This window comes from Ceratotherium simum, chromosome 6, assembly GCF_057802395.1.
Source record: "Ceratotherium simum simum isolate JZ-2026a chromosome 6, ASM5780239v1, whole genome shotgun sequence".
NCBI classification, from domain to species: Eukaryota; Metazoa; Chordata; class Mammalia; order Perissodactyla; family Rhinocerotidae; genus Ceratotherium; species Ceratotherium simum.
This window is the reverse complement of record NC_141905.1, coordinates 37,157,417-37,176,458: the sequence shown is the minus strand read 5'-3', so window position 1 is coordinate 37,176,458 and position 19,042 is coordinate 37,157,417. Positions and strand designations below refer to the sequence as shown.

The 19,042-nt window shown below is 34.8% G+C and overlaps 1 protein-coding gene across 8 annotated transcripts in view; it reads right to left on the bottom strand.

Moving 5' to 3' along the window:
• JMJD1C (jumonji domain containing 1C) overlaps window positions 1-19,042 on the bottom strand; it is a 343,413-nt gene that overhangs the window by 77,817 nt on the left and 246,554 nt on the right. Inside the window, exons 1-2 of one of the 8 annotated variants that reach the window (XM_087432152.1) lie at window positions 3,601-4,168; window positions 2,952-3,034 (exon numbers count right to left, since the gene is read on the bottom strand). The exons of 6 other annotated variants lie outside the window; for them this stretch is intronic. In XM_087432152.1, the coding sequence (XP_087288278.1) occupies window positions 2,952-2,954 (3 nt within the window). In that variant the 5' untranslated portion in view covers window positions 2,955-3,034; window positions 3,601-4,168. Of the gene's footprint in view, window positions 1-2,951; window positions 3,035-3,600; window positions 4,169-19,042 lie in introns of those variants that run through there. One more of the 8 variants, XM_087432155.1, reaches the window with a different exon arrangement.

Below are 19,042 nucleotides of genomic sequence, written 5' to 3'. Positions count from 1 at the left end.
ATGCGTAATTTTTTTCCTGGCTCACTCACATCATGAAGGATTTTAAATGATCAGGATGCATCTGGTCTTTTAACTCCACCCCATGTACTACCCACCCCCACCTCCGCCCCTGCCCCAAGCACAAATAAAAATCCAGCTGCTTCAGTGAGAGAAGCATGGGGGAAGGGAATAGGAAAAGAGGGAGGTAAGAATTAGTACACGAAATCCACCTTTCAGTAAAGTCTCTCCAGATCTCCACTACTTAAAAAAAAAAAAAGTGGTGGGGTGGGGGGGGATGGCGTGGGTAGGTGGAATCCATGGTCATTTGATTATTTTAAACAAGACATCTTTCACATAAATGATTTTACTCACATCTTGGGGTGGGGGTGGAAGTGAGGGACGCAGGAGAGGAAGAGGAAGGAAGGAAATAAAGGTACTATGTATGCATTTTTTTATGACTGTCACACTCACTTTCAAAGTAGAAGCAGCTTGAATAAAAACCAAGTCTTATATTCACAGTATTCAATGAAAATGATAAAAACTTAAAAATGAAAAACAAAATTTCACCATCTTAAAAACATATAGTGGTTTCACTACAAAACAAAATCTGAGTTTGGAAAATGGAATTAACAACCAACTCTGTTTCTAAATTACCTATATCAGAGGGAGAAATCTTTCTTCCTACAAGGCAACTTGTGTGACCCTTTGGATGTAAACCAAAGCTTTTGGCAAAAACAGTAAAAATCCCCAGGAGATCCAAAGCCATTGTGTTTCCCACTTCTCTTATTATGTCTCAAAGAAATCTAATATCTTGCTAATCACAACTAATAAACACTCTGGGGAAAAACTTCAGATCTTTAGTTCAGAGCGGCTCTTAAGAAGTTAAGTTCTGTATTTAAGAAATTCCTTTTAAAGTTTCTAATTCAATTCATTGAGGAGTCTCCATGAATTTTTCAAGAGTTTTGAAAAAGCCAAAAACACACGAGAATAAATAAGCATTTTAAACATGCTTTATTTCTATACTATTCACACTATAAACTTATAAATAAAATCTTCTTGGCTAAATTAAAATAACCATGAAGAAATTCTCTTACATCCCCACTTATTTTCAGTATTTATGATTAGAAAATCTAATCACAGTAAGATCCTCCCTCCCATGTCCTAGGGCTAACCTTTTAAGTTCTACATATGTACCAAAAGTATTTTTATTTGGGTAATAAATTATATTTTCAAAACAAACATTCCCCATTATTTAGCTATCTCCTGCTACTGTTGCCATCTAATCTTTTCCATTTACTAAGACCAACTTCCTAAAATTATCATCTCATAAAATCCTATTCATTATTTTACCTAAAGAGTCACTAAAATTTGTAAGGAATCCAAGAGCATTTATTTTACTTAGACTTTAAAATGTCTACCAGGACGTGATCATTAACATGAAATATGTAATATTTTTCATATTATATCCTTGTCTGTTTAGTTTTTAGTTAACGAGAAAACATTGGCACTTTCTCAAGAGGACTTTTAATCCTTGAACTTTATCAAATGCTCTATTTCTTTTCAAACAGTACCATGTCAGGTCAACTTGTGAAGTGACAAAAAGGTCCACAAAAGCTATTATCTAAATGGCTAAAGATACAATTCAATTAAGTAGAATTTGAAAAAGTAAACTTCTGCCTGAGTGCCTCTTTCTTACCCAAATAATACAGGTGTGTTGCATTTCCTATGAGACCTAGTCATTTTATAATACGAAAAACATTCTTGTGAAGAGAACCTCTAGAGCTCTGCTTTTTAAGATAGGTCAGAGTTCTAAGGGTAAATTTCAACAGGCCAACTTATCATAATTTACTGAGTTGGGGAAACAAAAAGTTTAGTTTCTAGGCTAAAATAAAAAGAGACTTTTTCATTTTTAAGATATCTAATTGAAAGCCTTTGGTAGAATTTAGCTACCAGAAATGTTAAAAGACTAGTTTATAACGATCTATTTCTGATACATGAGTACTTACAATCATGTACAAATGGAGGTCAAAAGTATACCATGCTTCTTAAACAGCACATAGGGCCACGACTTGCAAATTTTAAAATGTGCAATTATATTTAAACTACAAATAAGTTCCCACCAAGTGCCGATAAATTCTTTTATAGTAGTTGTTAAAGAAATGTTTCAATATGTATTAAACGAGCCACCCTGAAAATGTGTGACTGTTCCTACTTGATAGAAAAATTGAAGAACACATAAAAGTAGTTAAAATATATTCTCATTTTTTAAAGTGGCAAATCAATGATGTAACCATTATTAATCTTTGTATCCAATTTCAAAGACATATTACTAGCTTAAAAATGAAAACAAATATTTACATAAAAGCGAATGTATCCCACAGCTTTTATGATGAATCTGTAGTAAATATTTCATGGGTCTAGGTGCACTGGAATGTAAAGAAACTAGAACTCATGCATAACTAAGTAATTCAAGACTCTAAAGATATATCATTCTTTGAGGAACTTCCACAGCCTAAGGGGAAGCAATGAGCCACCATCTGATGCAAGTCACAGTAAAATAGGGCCCTAATCACAAAAAGACTATTATTCCAATGCTGAAAAGGCCTTTAAAATGCAAATGAATATTACTAATTTAAAATTGCATATTCATAGTTGAAACAAAAACTTTTTCAACTTTATTAATGGATTAAGAGTTCTTTTAAGGTCCTTTGTCTATATTAACCGTACTTTAAAAATAGTCTAAAGCCAAAATACTTAGTTGAGAGCCTACATTTCTAGTAGGGCCTACCACGCTATAGGAAGAATGCTTAGAACAACTGTATCCTGTTTGGGGCTCCATGCTGCACCACATTCCATTCACATGAGGAAGAGGCGAACAGATGAGCCCTCCTCGAAAAAAACATTTTTAAAATAAATCAGCTACAGCTCTCAAACATAACTCAGCTGCTCAAATAAACCATGTTAAAGCTCACCATTTAACATTTAACTGGAAATTCACGGAGTTCACGTCTGCAGTCTGAGTTTCTAACGCTCTCCGGTTAACATTTAACAATTCCTTTTTCAAGTAAAAAAAAAAAATCAGGCTCATTAACTACAAAAATCTGATAAAAATATCACTAAAGGAAAATACTGAAGCAGAAAACAATCTAAGCAACATTTTAGAAGTCAAGGTTTAGTCTACAAAAAAAAAAAAAAAAGAGACTGGAGTGACTTGAAAGAACAAAGTCCAAATTCCCACCCAAGCAGGTCTATTGAAAAACACGATACTGTTAGAAAACAAGTTGGGGGTTGGGATGAGAATATAACCACATACAAAAAAACCTCACAAAACCAATATCCCCACTTCCCTTAAAACAATATATTCTAAAAATCCTAATCTGAAACATTTCTGCTGTAATACTTTAAAAAATTAAACGCTAGTTTTTAATTTTTACAGTGTTATGAAATTACTATACACAATAAACCTCTTTCTAAACAAATGAAATAGTTAAAAATTCTTAAAACTAAGAACACTAAGGCTAGATCTATAAAAGGCAGTGACCTTAATTCCTATGGCTGAGAAGCAAAACCAAATGTAAATTAAGACAAAAGAAAAAGGAAGCAGAAAAATACAAACCGTACTTTGTTCTTGAGAATTTTAAAGTATCTTTAAATCTCAGAAATCCACGACATGGCTTTAAAGGTCAAGAAGTGTGGCTGACATTTCCATTTTGTTCTTGAGTAGTATTTTTTATCTAGCCTAAATACTTCTTTAGTCTTCAAAAAATCACAGGCAAATGGCTCTCAAACCAAGCATTTCTGAGCTCACTTGCAGCGTCGTCATTGTATAGGAAGAAAAGCCAAGACCACAGAACGAAGCACAGGCTGCAACCTAACAAGTCTCCGACGAGCAAATGACGATTTTCTGTCTGCTCTGGCTCAGCCCCGGCAGTGATGAGGATTACAACTCGCTCTTTGTCATCAGCACTGTGGTGTTAACGACTGAGAAATCCTGCAGCTGAAGCACTACTGCATCCTCCGATCTGGGTCAGGATAATTTCTCCCGAGGTCGCTTACATAACCAGTAAGATACTCCAAATAGAGAGAACAGCCATCCATCAGCTAGAGAAAGCCTTTCCCACTGTACTCTGTCTGCGTGGAAACACTGCAGTAGCTTCCAACAGTGCAGACACCCAAATGAGAACTGCTGCTTGGCTTAGGGCACACTGAGAGAAGGGAAGAGGCGGTGCTCTGTAAACTGTAACTAATCCCCCGTCACAGGTGCTGATGGAGTCACTTCCAGCACGAGTCACATTACTGGTGATTACTCATTTGGCTGCGGCCATAGAGACTGGCTCATAATTTTAACAACAGACAAAGACAGACTAAGTGGCGAGACTGAGAACTCAAGTTTACTGTCTCCTTCATAAAGCAAATGAAAATGCAAAGTTTTTGCTCTCCAGATTTACCAAGGTGAGAAAGTGCAGAAAACAAATATGTAAATACCTCTCAAGTTGGCAAAAATGAAGCATAACGTTAAACCATCAAAAATAGTTTCAGTGTGTTTTCAAGTGAAGGATTTATTTTTAGTTTAATCATTTCTCCTTAAAAATATACTGATACAAAAAACCCTCAGGGGAAAAAAAAAACATCTTAAAACATTTTTGGAGTACAGTCTAAGTGAAATCAAATGACATAACCAACAATCTCAGAGGCACTTTACTCAAAAGAAAAACAAACTAGTAATATTTATTTTGGTAGATTTTAAAAAAATACTCCTGAAACATTTTCATTCTTTATGAAAACAGCTTAATCTAGACAGTGTGCATTTATAAAAACATGTAATTTGAAAGCATAAACCATTTTTCTGATGTTATCTAATAGTACATTATCTAACAGTACATGCTCTTAACTTCTTTCTAATCTCTGGAGTTATACTGTCCAATACGGTAGCCACTAGCTGCACATGGCTATGGATCACCTGAAATGTGATTAGTCTGAATTGAGAAGTGTGCTGTATGTATAATATACACATTGAATACGAACAAAAACGTTAAGATAGCTGTAAGTGAGAGAAAAACATTCACCTATTTTTAATGAATTTGCTCCAATGTAGGTATCTCAATTTCAATAAATCTAAAAATTCACGATATTTTTATACCACATACACAACCAATTCATCAAATTATATTAAGAGAAAAATTTCTAGCCACCAACTAATGCTGTATCCCCTTTATACCTATTCCAGATGTATCAGTTTCATTTCACAGAAAACATCAGGTTAACTACCGAAAAGAAGATATTTTCAAATTTAGTATATGATGGACTTGCACTTATAAAAATCTCAATCAATCCTTTTTTTGTTTTAAGGATGAAAGGGATACGTAATGATTATTCTAAAAATTAGTAAAATAGCTTTAGAATATCGATGGTGTTAAAACATAAATTTAGAAAAAAGTATTTTTTAAATAATGAGTCAAGTGAATATTAAATCATACACACCTCTCAATAATTCATTCATAATTAATCACTTAAGACATGAATATAAAATATATGGAAATACAAGAATTCACAGTGTCATTTAAGTCACCAAAAAAACAATTGGATAAATATGGCAGCCTTATTCTGATCCCCAAACAATAAAGAAACATCAAATTCTGTGAAATAATATTTCACAGGATTCATCTTACAATCTCACATAAATTCAGGTTTGACTATCTATGATATAAACTTAAAAAAAGCTGTCTGCTTCTCAAGTACTATTAGTCGCCTACAGAATCAAATAGCACAGAGACCTACTCTTAGTTAACAATCCAATTGCCACATATTTATATATTCTCAGTGACATAGAATGCAATAATTTTTGTAAAATCAAAATAATTGACATCAATACTGAAAAGTCATTCATTTTTATTTCATACTACATCATGGTTAAATTAAAATGAGATGCTTCTCCATTACTATAAAGAAATACTATACAGTCAATTCTTAATGCAAATGAAGGATGCACAGAGGTGCAACTAGTTTCAAACTATAAACATCTTTTTAATATTTAAACTGGGCTTGACAAATATTTTTATAAATATATGAATGTGAGTTTGGCCTGGTACTCTGGTAAATTTCTAACATAAACAAAAATAGTGAAGTAACAATACAGAGAACCCACTTAGTAGCAAGTATAAATTGCTCAGCTTTTACATAGTCTCCTTAATTCTGTCCTGTTAGGTAGATAACCACCTTTCAGACAGTGAAAAGCACCAATTTGAGAACAGCATTTAGTCCTTTAAATTGTTTTTATGGCTTATACTTTCCTTAATGGATTAAGGAAGGAAGCTTAAGAGTTACTGTTAATTTTTCTTTCTTTTTTCTTTTGTTGGAGGAAGGTGGGGGTGGATAAAAGGCCCTTCTGGCAGCTAAAACAGGCTAGAGGAAGAGGAAACTACTCCAGTTACTGCCCAGAAATACACATCTCTGACTTCCTTCCTTTTTAGCTGGTTTCTAGGTTACAAGCTGAATAAATCAACAGAGGTGAGAAAGTAAACAGAGGCTAAAAGGAAGGCAACACTGTATGGCTATCTAAAGAAAATCTGTTCCTTCCAATAATGTAAGAATCTTACACATGCAAGTAAGAGTTAAAATAAATGAGCATTTTGGTTCCCTTTATCTTAGGCCATGAAAGAAATAAATCCCTCATCTTGATAGATATGGAAGCCTAAACAAACAAGCGCATTTCTCCAAGTATATAGACTTTACAAAGAAACAAAAACCTCTAAATTCAATGACCTAGCAGTGTAAATATTTTCTTAGACATAAAGGTAGGAAAAGAAAATGAACAATAGTAGTTAAGAGGATTTCAACTTGATATGATCTTATATGAAAGTGAACTAGGTTCAGGAAAATATTTTTCAATATGCCCTATTATCCTTTAAATCTATGAAAATATATAATCAAATGTATAACTCCTGCATCATGGTAATATCCAAAGGATTAACTTCTTCACAGTAACAAATACATGCAGATCTTCGAGACACCACAAAGGTTGTGTAGCAGTTTCATGCCGTTAACAGACTATGAGTTCTACAAGGATTTCCAGGGTATGAACCTAATCTTACTGATTTTTTAAACTCTATTCTCTCCCTGAAGCATGCAGCACATTCATTCAACCAATATGTATGTGATGTCTTTTACCTGCAAAGCACTGTGCTTGGCTCTGGGGACACAATGGTGAGGAAAAGACAGCTAAATTCCCACTCCAGCACATTTTACAGACTTTTAGAAGGAAACAGACATTAACTGAGTAATCATAGAAATAAAAAATTACAACCCTGTTAAGAACTCAATTAGTGATTGGAAAATTAGTGCTCCTTTCCCTCTTTTCTTCACTATATCCTTGACAACTGCCCCACTCATGAGAGGAGGGTAGTGCAAGAGAATATGTCCTTCTCTTAACTTTGGAGATACCACGTCTCATAGATTTTAAGGACATACAGGTGAGCAAAGAAAAAAAACTATTGAGAATATGAAAACAATGTTAAAACACTATGCAAATAGTCTCTATATTATGAGGTTTCACTTCTTTCTCTACAACATCGCGGGTATGTGCCATTAAGATAACCAATTTTCCTTTCCACAAATAAATGAATAATCCCAGACTATATTTTTAGATCTGAATTTTCACCTTCTAACCTGTATTTTATACTATTACTAGGACATAGTCATATTTATATCGTGTCACCACATAAAGCCAAATATTACTAGAATTAAATGCTTACTCTTCTTAAGTTATTCACATTTCTTTCAAAACAACTAGAAGTACTACTACTACTACTTGAGAAGTAGATACCTCAAAATTCATTAATACGGTGATCATGCTTGATAATTTACTTTGTTTCCTTGGCTCATATATATAATGTTTTGAATATTTGATATTTTTCCTTTAAACCTATCAATAATAAAAATGTAATTTTTCTATAAATTATTCCATAACTTTAATACGACTTTAATAAAAATACCAATAAGATTTTGGAAATAGACAAATCAATTTTACGAAAAAGCAAATATTAATCAGGTAAGTTCTAGAAGGAAAGAAAGAAAAGAAAAAAATCAATGACAGGGAACTAGCCCTAACAGATATCACAACGTATTTCAATGCTCCAATTAATACGACAGTGTGAAACTGGAGCATGAATAAACAATCATCAATGGACAGTTTAGAAAATCCCAATGTAGCATCAAATAAGTATGGGAATTTAGTGTAAGATAAAGGTGGATTTTCAAATCAGAGGGAGAAAAAAGAGAATGAGAAAACTGAATAAAAGAAAAACAGGCTGTTTAAAATAGAAATGGAATTTTAGAGATTAATAATCTCATTTTTACATATAAAGAAATGAACACTCAGACATATTAAGTGATTTTTCTCGTCAAAAATCTTTTTTATAGAAGCCCTGGGACTAGAACCCGGATTTCCTAACTCATAGCCGAATGATTTTTACATTGCAAGATGGTGTAAAAGAACTGTATTGTTTTCATGCTTGTTGGCATGAGGTGGCAGAGAGCAAAGTGTTTTGCCATCTGCTGAATAAAACTTTGAACTTAAAATGGAGGAAAATGAAACCAGTCTAGAAGAAACTGCAAAATCACATATTACGAAGGAAAAGAGATAGAACATAATAAATTTATATATTTTTAATATGCTTTACTGACACTTATGTCACCTTTCAGAAAGGAGAAGTAGGATTAGGAAAAGAAAGCAACTCAACATAAAGGGATTTTTAAAGCTATGTTCAGAAAGAACACTTTGGAAGATGATAAAACATATAGTCAAAAGGGAAGTTCAATTTAACTCCTATTTTGTTACTGTTACTTCTGTCAAAAAATATTTTTAATATGGAAAGTGTAAACTAGAGATTAAAAATAAACTAAACCAAAAAGGATAGGTAGAGGATCCTTTTTTGTTTTAAGAAACAGAATTCGTTTTCGGATCCTTTTTTGTTTTAAGAAACAGAATTAGTTTTCCTTATAAATAACATAATTACATCAGAGATAATTTGAAAAACAAAAGAAACGGATGAAAAGGATCTCATAGTTTTAACGATGAAGTCAGTCAGTTAACCACGTAATTGCACTTTCAGCCTTTTTTTCAGGAGTATATTTGTTACCAAGTTTCAAGGTATATACAATTTATAAATTGCTCATTTTACTTAGTCCTCTTTTCATGTTATTACATTGGCATCATTTTAAATAGTACCTGATAAATACTTAATCAACTAAATGAGCATTAAGTTTTACTACGCATTCTCTTGCTGTTAGATATTTAGGCCTTTTCCACTTTTCTAATACAAAAAATAATAGGAACATCTTCATGCTTTTATTAAAACAACTAAAAATCAATCCAAGTTTATGTAGGTTTAAATAAATTACATGTTAGTAAATTAAATTGACAGATATAAACTCAGAGCCATTACTGGTAGTCTTTGAAAAAAAATCATGGCATTATCACGACATTAGAGATAGGCATCTGTTAATATTTATAGAGGAAAGGGGCAACTTCGAAAGAAACTACATGCTAGTAAACTTGAATTCCAGCAAAACTCCAAGATGGTTAATAAGAATCATTAAAAAAAAAATACACAGTGATTACTAAGAGCCAAATATATTCATTGAGAGTAATTTGTCCTTTAATAAAAACAAAGGTTACTTTTATCAAGACAACCTGCATTAGGTAAGTCAATAAAATATGGGTTGGATGACAGTTCTTGATGCATTTGCAGCTGGTTAAAGAGTACTGAATAATAGAACTGTTTTAACCTATAATATGCAATCTCTTCACATTTTTGGTCTTACACAAAATCACTTGAAGGCTATCTTTACTTGCCTATTAACAAATGACAGAATAATTCAAAAATATATCTTACCAAAGTACAATTAAGACCTAGATTTTGAAATGACCAAGAAAAGCTGAAATAAGCATTAACCCTCAAAGTTAATTATAAAAAGCTTAGGTCCTATTTTTAGGTTTAAAAAAATCAACTACATGAGTAGATTGTAAGGCAGATCTAGCTTCCTAGAAATTCATGTGAAAGAATCCTGGAGGATTTTAATACACCAAGCCAACATAAGTTATATATTTAAAAAAAGCAGGTGGCGGTGGGGAGTGCTGAGGGGAGAGGATCGAATTTTGACACAAAGTGCCCAGACCAAGGGACATAACAGACCTTTTAGATTTTGCATTGGTCATACCATCTATGAATATCTTGTTCAGTTTAGGGCATCACAGTCTAAGAGGAACAATTACAAACTGAGATGTGTCAAAGACATTTAAAAATCACAGATTATTAGGATCATTTGAAGGAATGGAGAATGTCTTGCCTGGAGAAGAGGAGAAGGACAAACAATAATTGTGTATAATTATTTAAAGGGTGAGATAATTTGGAAAGGAAGAATCTTATAAGTGAAATTTCCAGGAAGGCCAATTCTAGCTCAGCAAAAAGAATGAATAAAATTTCTAATAATTAAATACTACCAAACCAAAGCAGACTAACTCATGAAGTAGTGAGCTTCCAGTAACTAGAAGCAATTAAGAAGAACGTAGATGAAAACTAAGTTGACAAGTCTTGTCACTGAAGGATCCCATTTCTGGCTTTGGCAAGGGGTGATTTATAAAATATCAAAGATTCTTTCCAATTCTAAGATTCTAATACTGTCTTCTTTAAGCCACTTAATGTTTAAGAGCAAAGTGAAGATAAGCAAGATTAAACCAAACTCTTCATAAACAATGCTACTACTTTTGCATATATGAAAGCATAAAAGTAGTACTGCTGAATGTTCATGTATTATTCACACGAGGTGGCAAAATTAAAAGTAAAAAGTAACATCTCCTATTTCAGAATAAATTAAGTAAACCATGGCTTGTTCCACTTGGCAGAAATAAATTACATGGGAGACTTCTGTGGCACAGGATTTCTGTAATCCACAGATCCTTTATCTCTTATGATGAAAAAGCAAATGTAATTGAGGGAATAAGAAATATTACAAAATTAAATCAACCCAACCATAAATGAAAAGCATGTGTTAAAATGGTAATAAGCACAAAATCACAGAAGAAATTCAAAGTTAAGCTAAAATAAAATATATCTTACAGTCTTAAGTCCTGGCAAGCATACACCATCCTCAGAGAGTAGAGTATATACCCTTATGTTTACATACAACTGACTTCCTGGCCATTTTTGTTCTGAAACTAATTTTAAAATATATTTTCCAATTTTTCTTAATCATGTCACTGTTTGTACTCTTGGAAACTTGAATAGGATATCTATTTCTTTACTGGTTTTATTCACTTCCGTCTGGCAAACATCTGTTTCTTGTGCAGCACAAGTCAACAAGGCTCTACAATTATTTCCCCATTACCTCCTTGTTTGTGATGATGTCAGCAACAATCTGGAAGCTGAATTTTTCAACTAACAAGGGGAATTTACAATTTCCATTAAGTATGATACAGTAGCTATTTTGGTTTTCTTAAAAATTAATACATTTTAGGTGATGATCACATATGCTGAGTAGTATTTAGATTCAAAATATGGTAAGGTAATACCAAAGTTATCAATCTTTCAACCATATTTCTTGAAGTATCGATAATCTGTGCCAACATTTTGACAGCCACGAAAGATCAAAGTACTGCTATGCAAAGTAAAAAGACTACAACGGAAGAGAGAACTTTACATAAAGACTTTGGCACTAAAGTGTTTGCTTTCTATTACTAACAAATTACGATTCATTTAAAATGAACTTCCCGGGCCGGCCCCGTGGCTTAGCGGTTAAGTGCGTGCGCTCCGCTGCCGGCGGCCCGGGTTCGGATCCCGGGTGCGCACTGAGGCACCACTCCTCCAGCCATGCTGAGGCCGCGTCCCACATACAGCAACTAGAAGGATGTGCAGCTATGACAGACAACTATGTACTGGGGCTTTGGGGGAAAAATAAATAAATAAAACCTTTAAAATGAACTTCCCTTCCCTTCTAATATGTTATAGGACAACTGAAAGTTACACTTCAAAAAAGCACAGAGAAAACGAACACCCATAATTCTAATTTCAGGTCAATAACCACTAATATAATTTTGACATGCTTCCTTTAAAAAAAGTCTCTTCCCTTCCTTTAAACAAAGCTCAACACTTTAATTCAGGTCAGTTCCTGTTTCTCTGAGGACATCTCCCTCTAAAGGGATGAGGCAACAAAAGTCCCAAGGCTACCTAGGAAAGGGAAAAAGCTGAGGCCCATTATGAAGCCCAGAAGCCTCAAGTTTGTATCTGTAGAGAGAGGAGAGTTTCACAATTAGACTCTTCATGGATAATAAAGATTCCTTCCAGGGTCTTAGTTTCCTTCAAAGTTTCAGACAGCCTGTAAGCAGTCTGGGCAAATAAACTTCTTTGGGACTCCTGTGGATTTAGTAGTTTTATAGCTTTTGAAACAGTTGTTTTGTCTTTGGGGAATCTGAAAGCTTCTCTGCACTGACCACTTGACTACCTGCTAGGAGTTTTTTAAAACAGAACAAGTTTTCCTAATTTCAGGAATCATTAGGATCATCTTTCCTGCTTCCCGTCACATTTAGGTCAAACTATATTTTATGTTTTAACCTTGAGCTATCTTCTACCTGGCCTTGGAAAACGTAAGCATACTTAAAAAGTTATAGTGTCAGTTAAAAAAAAAAAACAAAACATACCATTTCAAGTGGTCATGGAACTATGCATTTTTCTACTCTGATAAGAAATGCTACATAGAGAAGCAATTATTTATGAAACAGCTTTATCAATGGGTCAGTTAAAAATTCCTGTGTACCTTCCACTGCCACTTCCTCTGCCAGGAAGGAGGGAGTTTTCTCTACCATTCTCTTACAGTGATGAACTGGACTGAGCTTTGTTATGCTTTATTGTGTTTATTACTATATTAATTGGTGAAGAATCCTGAGAGGTATACTTTGCTTCCAGAGCTTACTGCTGAAGGCACAGAGCAGAGTTAGCCAAGTCCTAAAACAGTGGTTCTCAAAGGGTAGGTCCAGCAGCATCAGCAATACCAAGAAACCAGTTGAAAGTACAAATTCTCAGACTCCACCCCAGACTACCTGAATCAGAAATTCTGCAGGTGGGGCCTAGCAATCTGTGTTTTAACAAGTCCTTGGGTATTTCTGAAGCACTATAAAGTTTGAGAACTAGCTTACAGCTAGTGTTCTTAATCTTTTTGGGGTCAAGGAACTCTCATAATCTGAGGAAAGATACAGCTCCCCAGAAACATGACACATATAATTTTGCACCGCAATTTCAGTGGTTTCCAAGATCATCTGGAGAACCTTCTAAGAATATACATTTCTAAGTTTTAACCCTGATGATCTACTGAATCAAAAACTCTGAGGACGGGGCACTGTACTGTAAATATTTTTAAAACTTCATTTTTTCTTCTTTTCCTTGCTGCCTCAACATCCCCATGAACAAGCTGTAAACACTCTGCCCAGGTGACCAGGTTGATAAGCTTGGCCCTTGCCACAAGTTCCCCTTCCTGCCCTCCCCTGACCATGACCTTAGTAACATTCAAATGCACCAATGAAATCCCCTTTCTCCTTTTCTTGTGTACTCCAACTTGACCCCCAACAAAGGCATTAGCCCACAAGTCTTTGTGCTCTCTCTTGGCTCCCCACCTGCTTGGCTGAGCTGGCTCCCTTGTGGCATGCCGTAATTTTATCTCTCTAGGACCTATGAGTATAATAAACTTTTTTTCCTGTGTCTCCTCTTGTGGCTGCACCTGACTGACCTTTACATAAAAGAACACAGAACTGGCCCAGGAATCCTTAGTTTTAAAATGCTATCTGAGTTAAATCTGAGGTTCAGTCAGCTTTGATAACCACTGCTTCAGGGAACCATGAACCTTGGTTGAGGACAGCAGGCCTAGAGTGAATATAGCTTAGGACAGAGTGCCCCAGTCCAGGTCTTAGACATTCTCTTGACAGATCAGTCTCCTTGTCACTTTGCTAACTTAACCTCCTACTTTCTCAGGAAACAGGATCTTTAAATAGCTTACCAATAGCCTACACTGGAAAGCTGCTCATTCTCAATGTGGGGATATCTGAATCACGTAGAGATCAATTTCATACACCAGGTTTTCAAATTCAAATAACCTAAGGCTAGTAGAGATAAACTCTTCGGTATCACGCACAGAGATAGCTATTCAACGATGCCTTGGCTTCCTAAAAATATCAAGCAGTTAAAGCTGCAGGCTCAGAAAGTGGCAATGCTGCTTCCCTAGATTACACGGAAAGAGAGAACACAGTTCAAAGAGTAAACAATATAACCGCAAAGGTAGTTTCCTCTTGATGCTTAAAAAAGATGAGGATCCCAAGCATTGTTGTTCCCTACTTTCTACTCATAGTAGGAAGAACAAAGAGGAAGTTATTCAAGAAAAGACATAAGAGCCATAAGTGTAGTTAATCATTCAACAAAAGATTTTAAAGCTGATTAAAACTGCCTGCGAAGCAGAAAAAAAATTTCCCAGGTCACACGAACTATGAACCCAGAACGAGTCGGCTCAAGATTGTGGCCCAAAGAGGTGAAGGCCCAAAATTACACCACAGACTTTTCTAACACGTATAATCAATTGTAGCAATTTTTTTCTGGGGAGGAGGGAATATATTCAAGTTAATAATTTTGAAATATAAAGCATAAAACATTCAACTCGTAGCGAATCAAGCTCTCAAAGTACATGCTTTAGTAACTACCAGTTCATGGCCATTAATTATTCATTTAGTTAGCAAACATTTGTGAAGCACCAATAACATGCTACAGTGCATGGTATTATATACAGCAAAATAAGAATTATCTATATTTTGTTTTCCTTGGCATCTATCTAGATAACAAAGGAACTAACTGCTCTTGTACAACAAAATTTAGCAAGAGTAAATGTAAAATCTCCAGTTTAGGTTCCAAAAAGCTACTACTTAAGTATGGTGCAACATATACTCCCACCCTATCCCTCACAGGCACGCATTAGTATAATATGTGGTAAAACTTGCTTGGCAGCTTTTGATGCAAAAAAGGATTAGGAAGTTTTATTCATTCTACAAATATTCACTGGAACATCTACAATGTGTTAAGCATTGTACCAGAGATTTGGGGTGATGCAAAGATCAAGCTAAACAGAAACCCAGTATGAGGCAAGAATGTACTGTGGTGTGAATGTTAAAACTGTTATTCTAGCGTTCCAAATACTTGAAGTAACAGTCCCAACATATTGAGATCACTGCAAATGAAAATTGAAGACATCTCATTTAGAAAGACATAGACATTAGAATATAAACAAAAGCAGGTGATCTGGTGAAGGTACGTTTATAATCAAGTCATGTTAGGACTGGTTCAAAGACCTGAGAATGTTTAGCCTAAGGTCTTTATTATACTTTAATATATAGGAAAAACTTGATATATCTTTTCCTAGAGCAGAAAATCTCAATCTGCATTTAAAAAAAAACCCTTCAAGGAGTCCAGAAAGTCCTTAAAATTCTTTGTAAAAATTTATGAATATAAGCATTTTTTTCCCCTGGAAATAAGGTTATTGATAGCTTCTATCAAATATTTAAAGGAGTCCCTGACCCACAAGATTTAAGAAACAGTGCCTAGAAAATAAACTAGGTCCAATATACAGAAGTTATGTATAGCCAGATTTTGGTTCAATGTTAGGAAAAGCTATATAACAATTTCAGCTGCCCAGTAAAGGGATGAGCTACCTTATAAAGTAATACTATCTCAGAAAGAAAGCATTCATGAAGAGGGTATTTATTTATATCGGATACTAGTTGAGAGAAATTGAGGGTACACTTTCAAATCTGTCAGGGCTTTGATTTGAAAAGTATTTCTTTTGAAATTTTAAATCATATTTAAAAACAAGAGTCTTCAATGTTTTTATCAAAAGAATATTAGAGCCTAAATCATTGTTATAGAAGAATTTTATATATGTGTAGGAGGTATATAACATAATAGGTAGCTGTAAATGTGTGTTGTATTTTTTTGGATAATATCCAATTCTCTTCTAGATAACAAGAAAAACAAATCAGATGGATAAAACTCACATAAGATACGGTTAGTATAGATAACAAGCAATCTGTGTGGCATATTAGGCAGAAAGAATAAAAGGGAATAGACAGAAAACGAAGAATGGAAACACCAAGTAAATCTAATCTATTCATTAAGCTCAGATCATGTCACCCACATATTGATAGTTTCGTCACCCCTAAAATCGTCATTCACTGGTGACACACATTACAGCCTCACGTGTATTCTACCAAAAATGTAAAAAATGAAACGCATGGCTGCTCAGCAAGTCTTTGATGAGTTACACTTGTGGCCAGGCTTACTTACTCCTGCAATAGTAAGTATATTGATTCCAGGCCCCTTCCCTCGGGGGGAGTTCCCAGGCTCACATCCAACTCTGGTCCTTATAGTTATGTTATCAGCAGGAAGGCTGTGTGGCATAGACAGGACAGAAGAACTTGGTAAGACTCAGAATTGAGTATTATGGTCCTTTTATCCCAACTGCATCCTATCCTGAGTATGTCAATCAACCTCATATCTTTCCAATTCTTAGAGTAGTTTTAGGTTCACAGCAAAATTGAGTGTTCCCATACACCCCCTACTCCCACACATGCACAACCTCCCCCATTATCAACATCCTAAAACAAGAGTGATACATTTGTTATAGTCAATGAATCTACACTGACACATCATTATCACCCGAAGTCCAAGGTTTACATTAGGGTTCACTCTTGGTGTTGTATATTCTACGGATTTTGACAAATGTATGACATGTAGCCATCATCATAGCATCATGCAGAACAGTTTCAGTGCCCTAAACATTTTCTGTGCTCTGCCTATTCATTCCCACCTCACTCCCTCACCACTGATCTTTTTACTGTCCCCAAAGTTTTACCTACTCTAGAATGTCATATAGTTGGAATCAAACAGTATGTGGTCATTTCAAATAGGCTTCTTTCACTTAGTAATACGCATTTAAGGTTCCTCCATATCTTTTTTTTTTTTGGTGGGAAAGATTCACCCTGAGCTGACATCTCTTGCCAATCTTCCTCTCTTTTTTTTCCTCCCCAAAGCCCCACTACACAGTTGTACATTCTAGTTATAAGTCCTTCTAGTTCCTGTACGTGAGCTGCCACCACAGCATGGCTACTGACAGACAAGTGGTATGATTCCACACCCGGGAACCAAACACAGGCTGCCGAAGCGGAGTGCACCAAACTTTAACCACCAAGCCATCAGGGCTGGCTCCCTCCATGTCTTTTCATGGCTTCATAGCTCATTTCTTTTTAGTGCTGAATAACTGTCATATATATACCACACTATATTCATCCATTCACCTATAGAAGGATATCTCGGTGGCTTCCAAGTTTTGGTAACTACAAATAAAACTGCTATAAAACATCCAAGTGCAGGTTTTTGTATGAATATAAGTTTTCAACTCATTTGAATAAATACCAAGGAATACAACTGCTGGATCATATGTAAGAGTATGTTCACTTCTGTAATAAACTACCAAACTGTCTTCCAAAGTGGCTGTACCATTGTGCATTCCCACTAGCAGCGAATGAGAGTTCCTGTTGCTCCATATTCTTGTCAGCATTGGTGGTGTTAATGTTTTGGATTTTTTCCACTCTAGTAGGTATGTAGTGGTATCTCCCTGTTTAAATTTGCAATTCTCTAATGACATCTGATGTTGAACATCTTTTCACATGCATATTTGCCCTCTGTAAATCTTCTTTGGTGAAGTATCTGCTCAGGTCTTTTGCCCATTTTTTTAAATTGGCTGTTCATTTTCTTATTGAGTTTTAAGAGTTCTTTGTTTACTTTGGACAACAGTCTTTAATCAGATACATCTTTTGCAAATACTTTCTCCCAGTCTGTAGCCTGTCTTCTCATTCTACTAATCACCTTATTTGTTGCTATATATTTTTTTAACTGATTCAATAACTCTGTAATTCCAGTATTTTTATATGATCTGGGGGTCTTTTCGTTGCAGAGCCTCTGGGAAACTTGCCAGTTAGTGCACTAGAAGGTACCATTATATCAGGGTAATTTCCTACACAATGCTAGTAAACTTCAGCTAAACTATCAACAGTTCATAATTAGTGAAGTTTAAATCAGTGTACTTCTCCTCAGTTCATTCTTTTGATAGGTAAAAAGGGTTTCACTCGGTTTATTCATATAACAATTTCTTAAGAGAAAGCTAGAATTTTCTCTTTTGGAGAACTAGTAATTTACTTTGTAACTATTCATTTTGCTAGGCACATCATAAAAATTATTGATTATTTGAAGTAAACAAACAAAAAACATGGACGTAAATTCATGGCTGGAAATGTTAACTAAAACAGCAAAAAATGATTGATGGATAGTAAAAAACCTTTGGGAATATTTCTTTTCTCTTTTTTAGCACTGGCAGCAGTGATTAGGATTATAAATGAAGACATTGAGCAGTGCGAGTTGCTCTTGATGAATAGTTACTAGTGCTACTTGATGGATGGTATTTGTATATTTATTTATAGTTTAAATTTATGTACTTATAAGTTAATCCTGTTGCAATAAAGCCTCAAAAGACTGTACAAATTCCTTAATTCTAAAATAAATACTACTGCAGCTAATATTAAAGTTGGTAGGTACTAGTTGAATCCCTAAAAAACAAATTTTTTAAACAAAGCTTTCAATACAATAGTATTTACTATAGTTAAGATATTGCATGAGGGGCCGGCCCGGTGGCACAAGCGGTTAAGTGCGCGAGCTCCGCTGCAGCAGCCTGGGGTTCACCAGTTCGGATCCCAGGCATGCACCGACGCACCGCTTGTCGAGCAGAGGTCGGAGAGATGATACACAAAATAATAGTTCGAAAATCTGTAAATTACATGAACCTCCTAGGAAGCAGTAAAAGCAAGCTTAGTCCAACACTGGGGAAAATACTCTTAAAGAAAGGTCTACAGGCATGAATTAGACCACTAGGGAACTCTGAAAACTTATGAAAATTTCTGAAAACATTTACAACTGATTGAGAA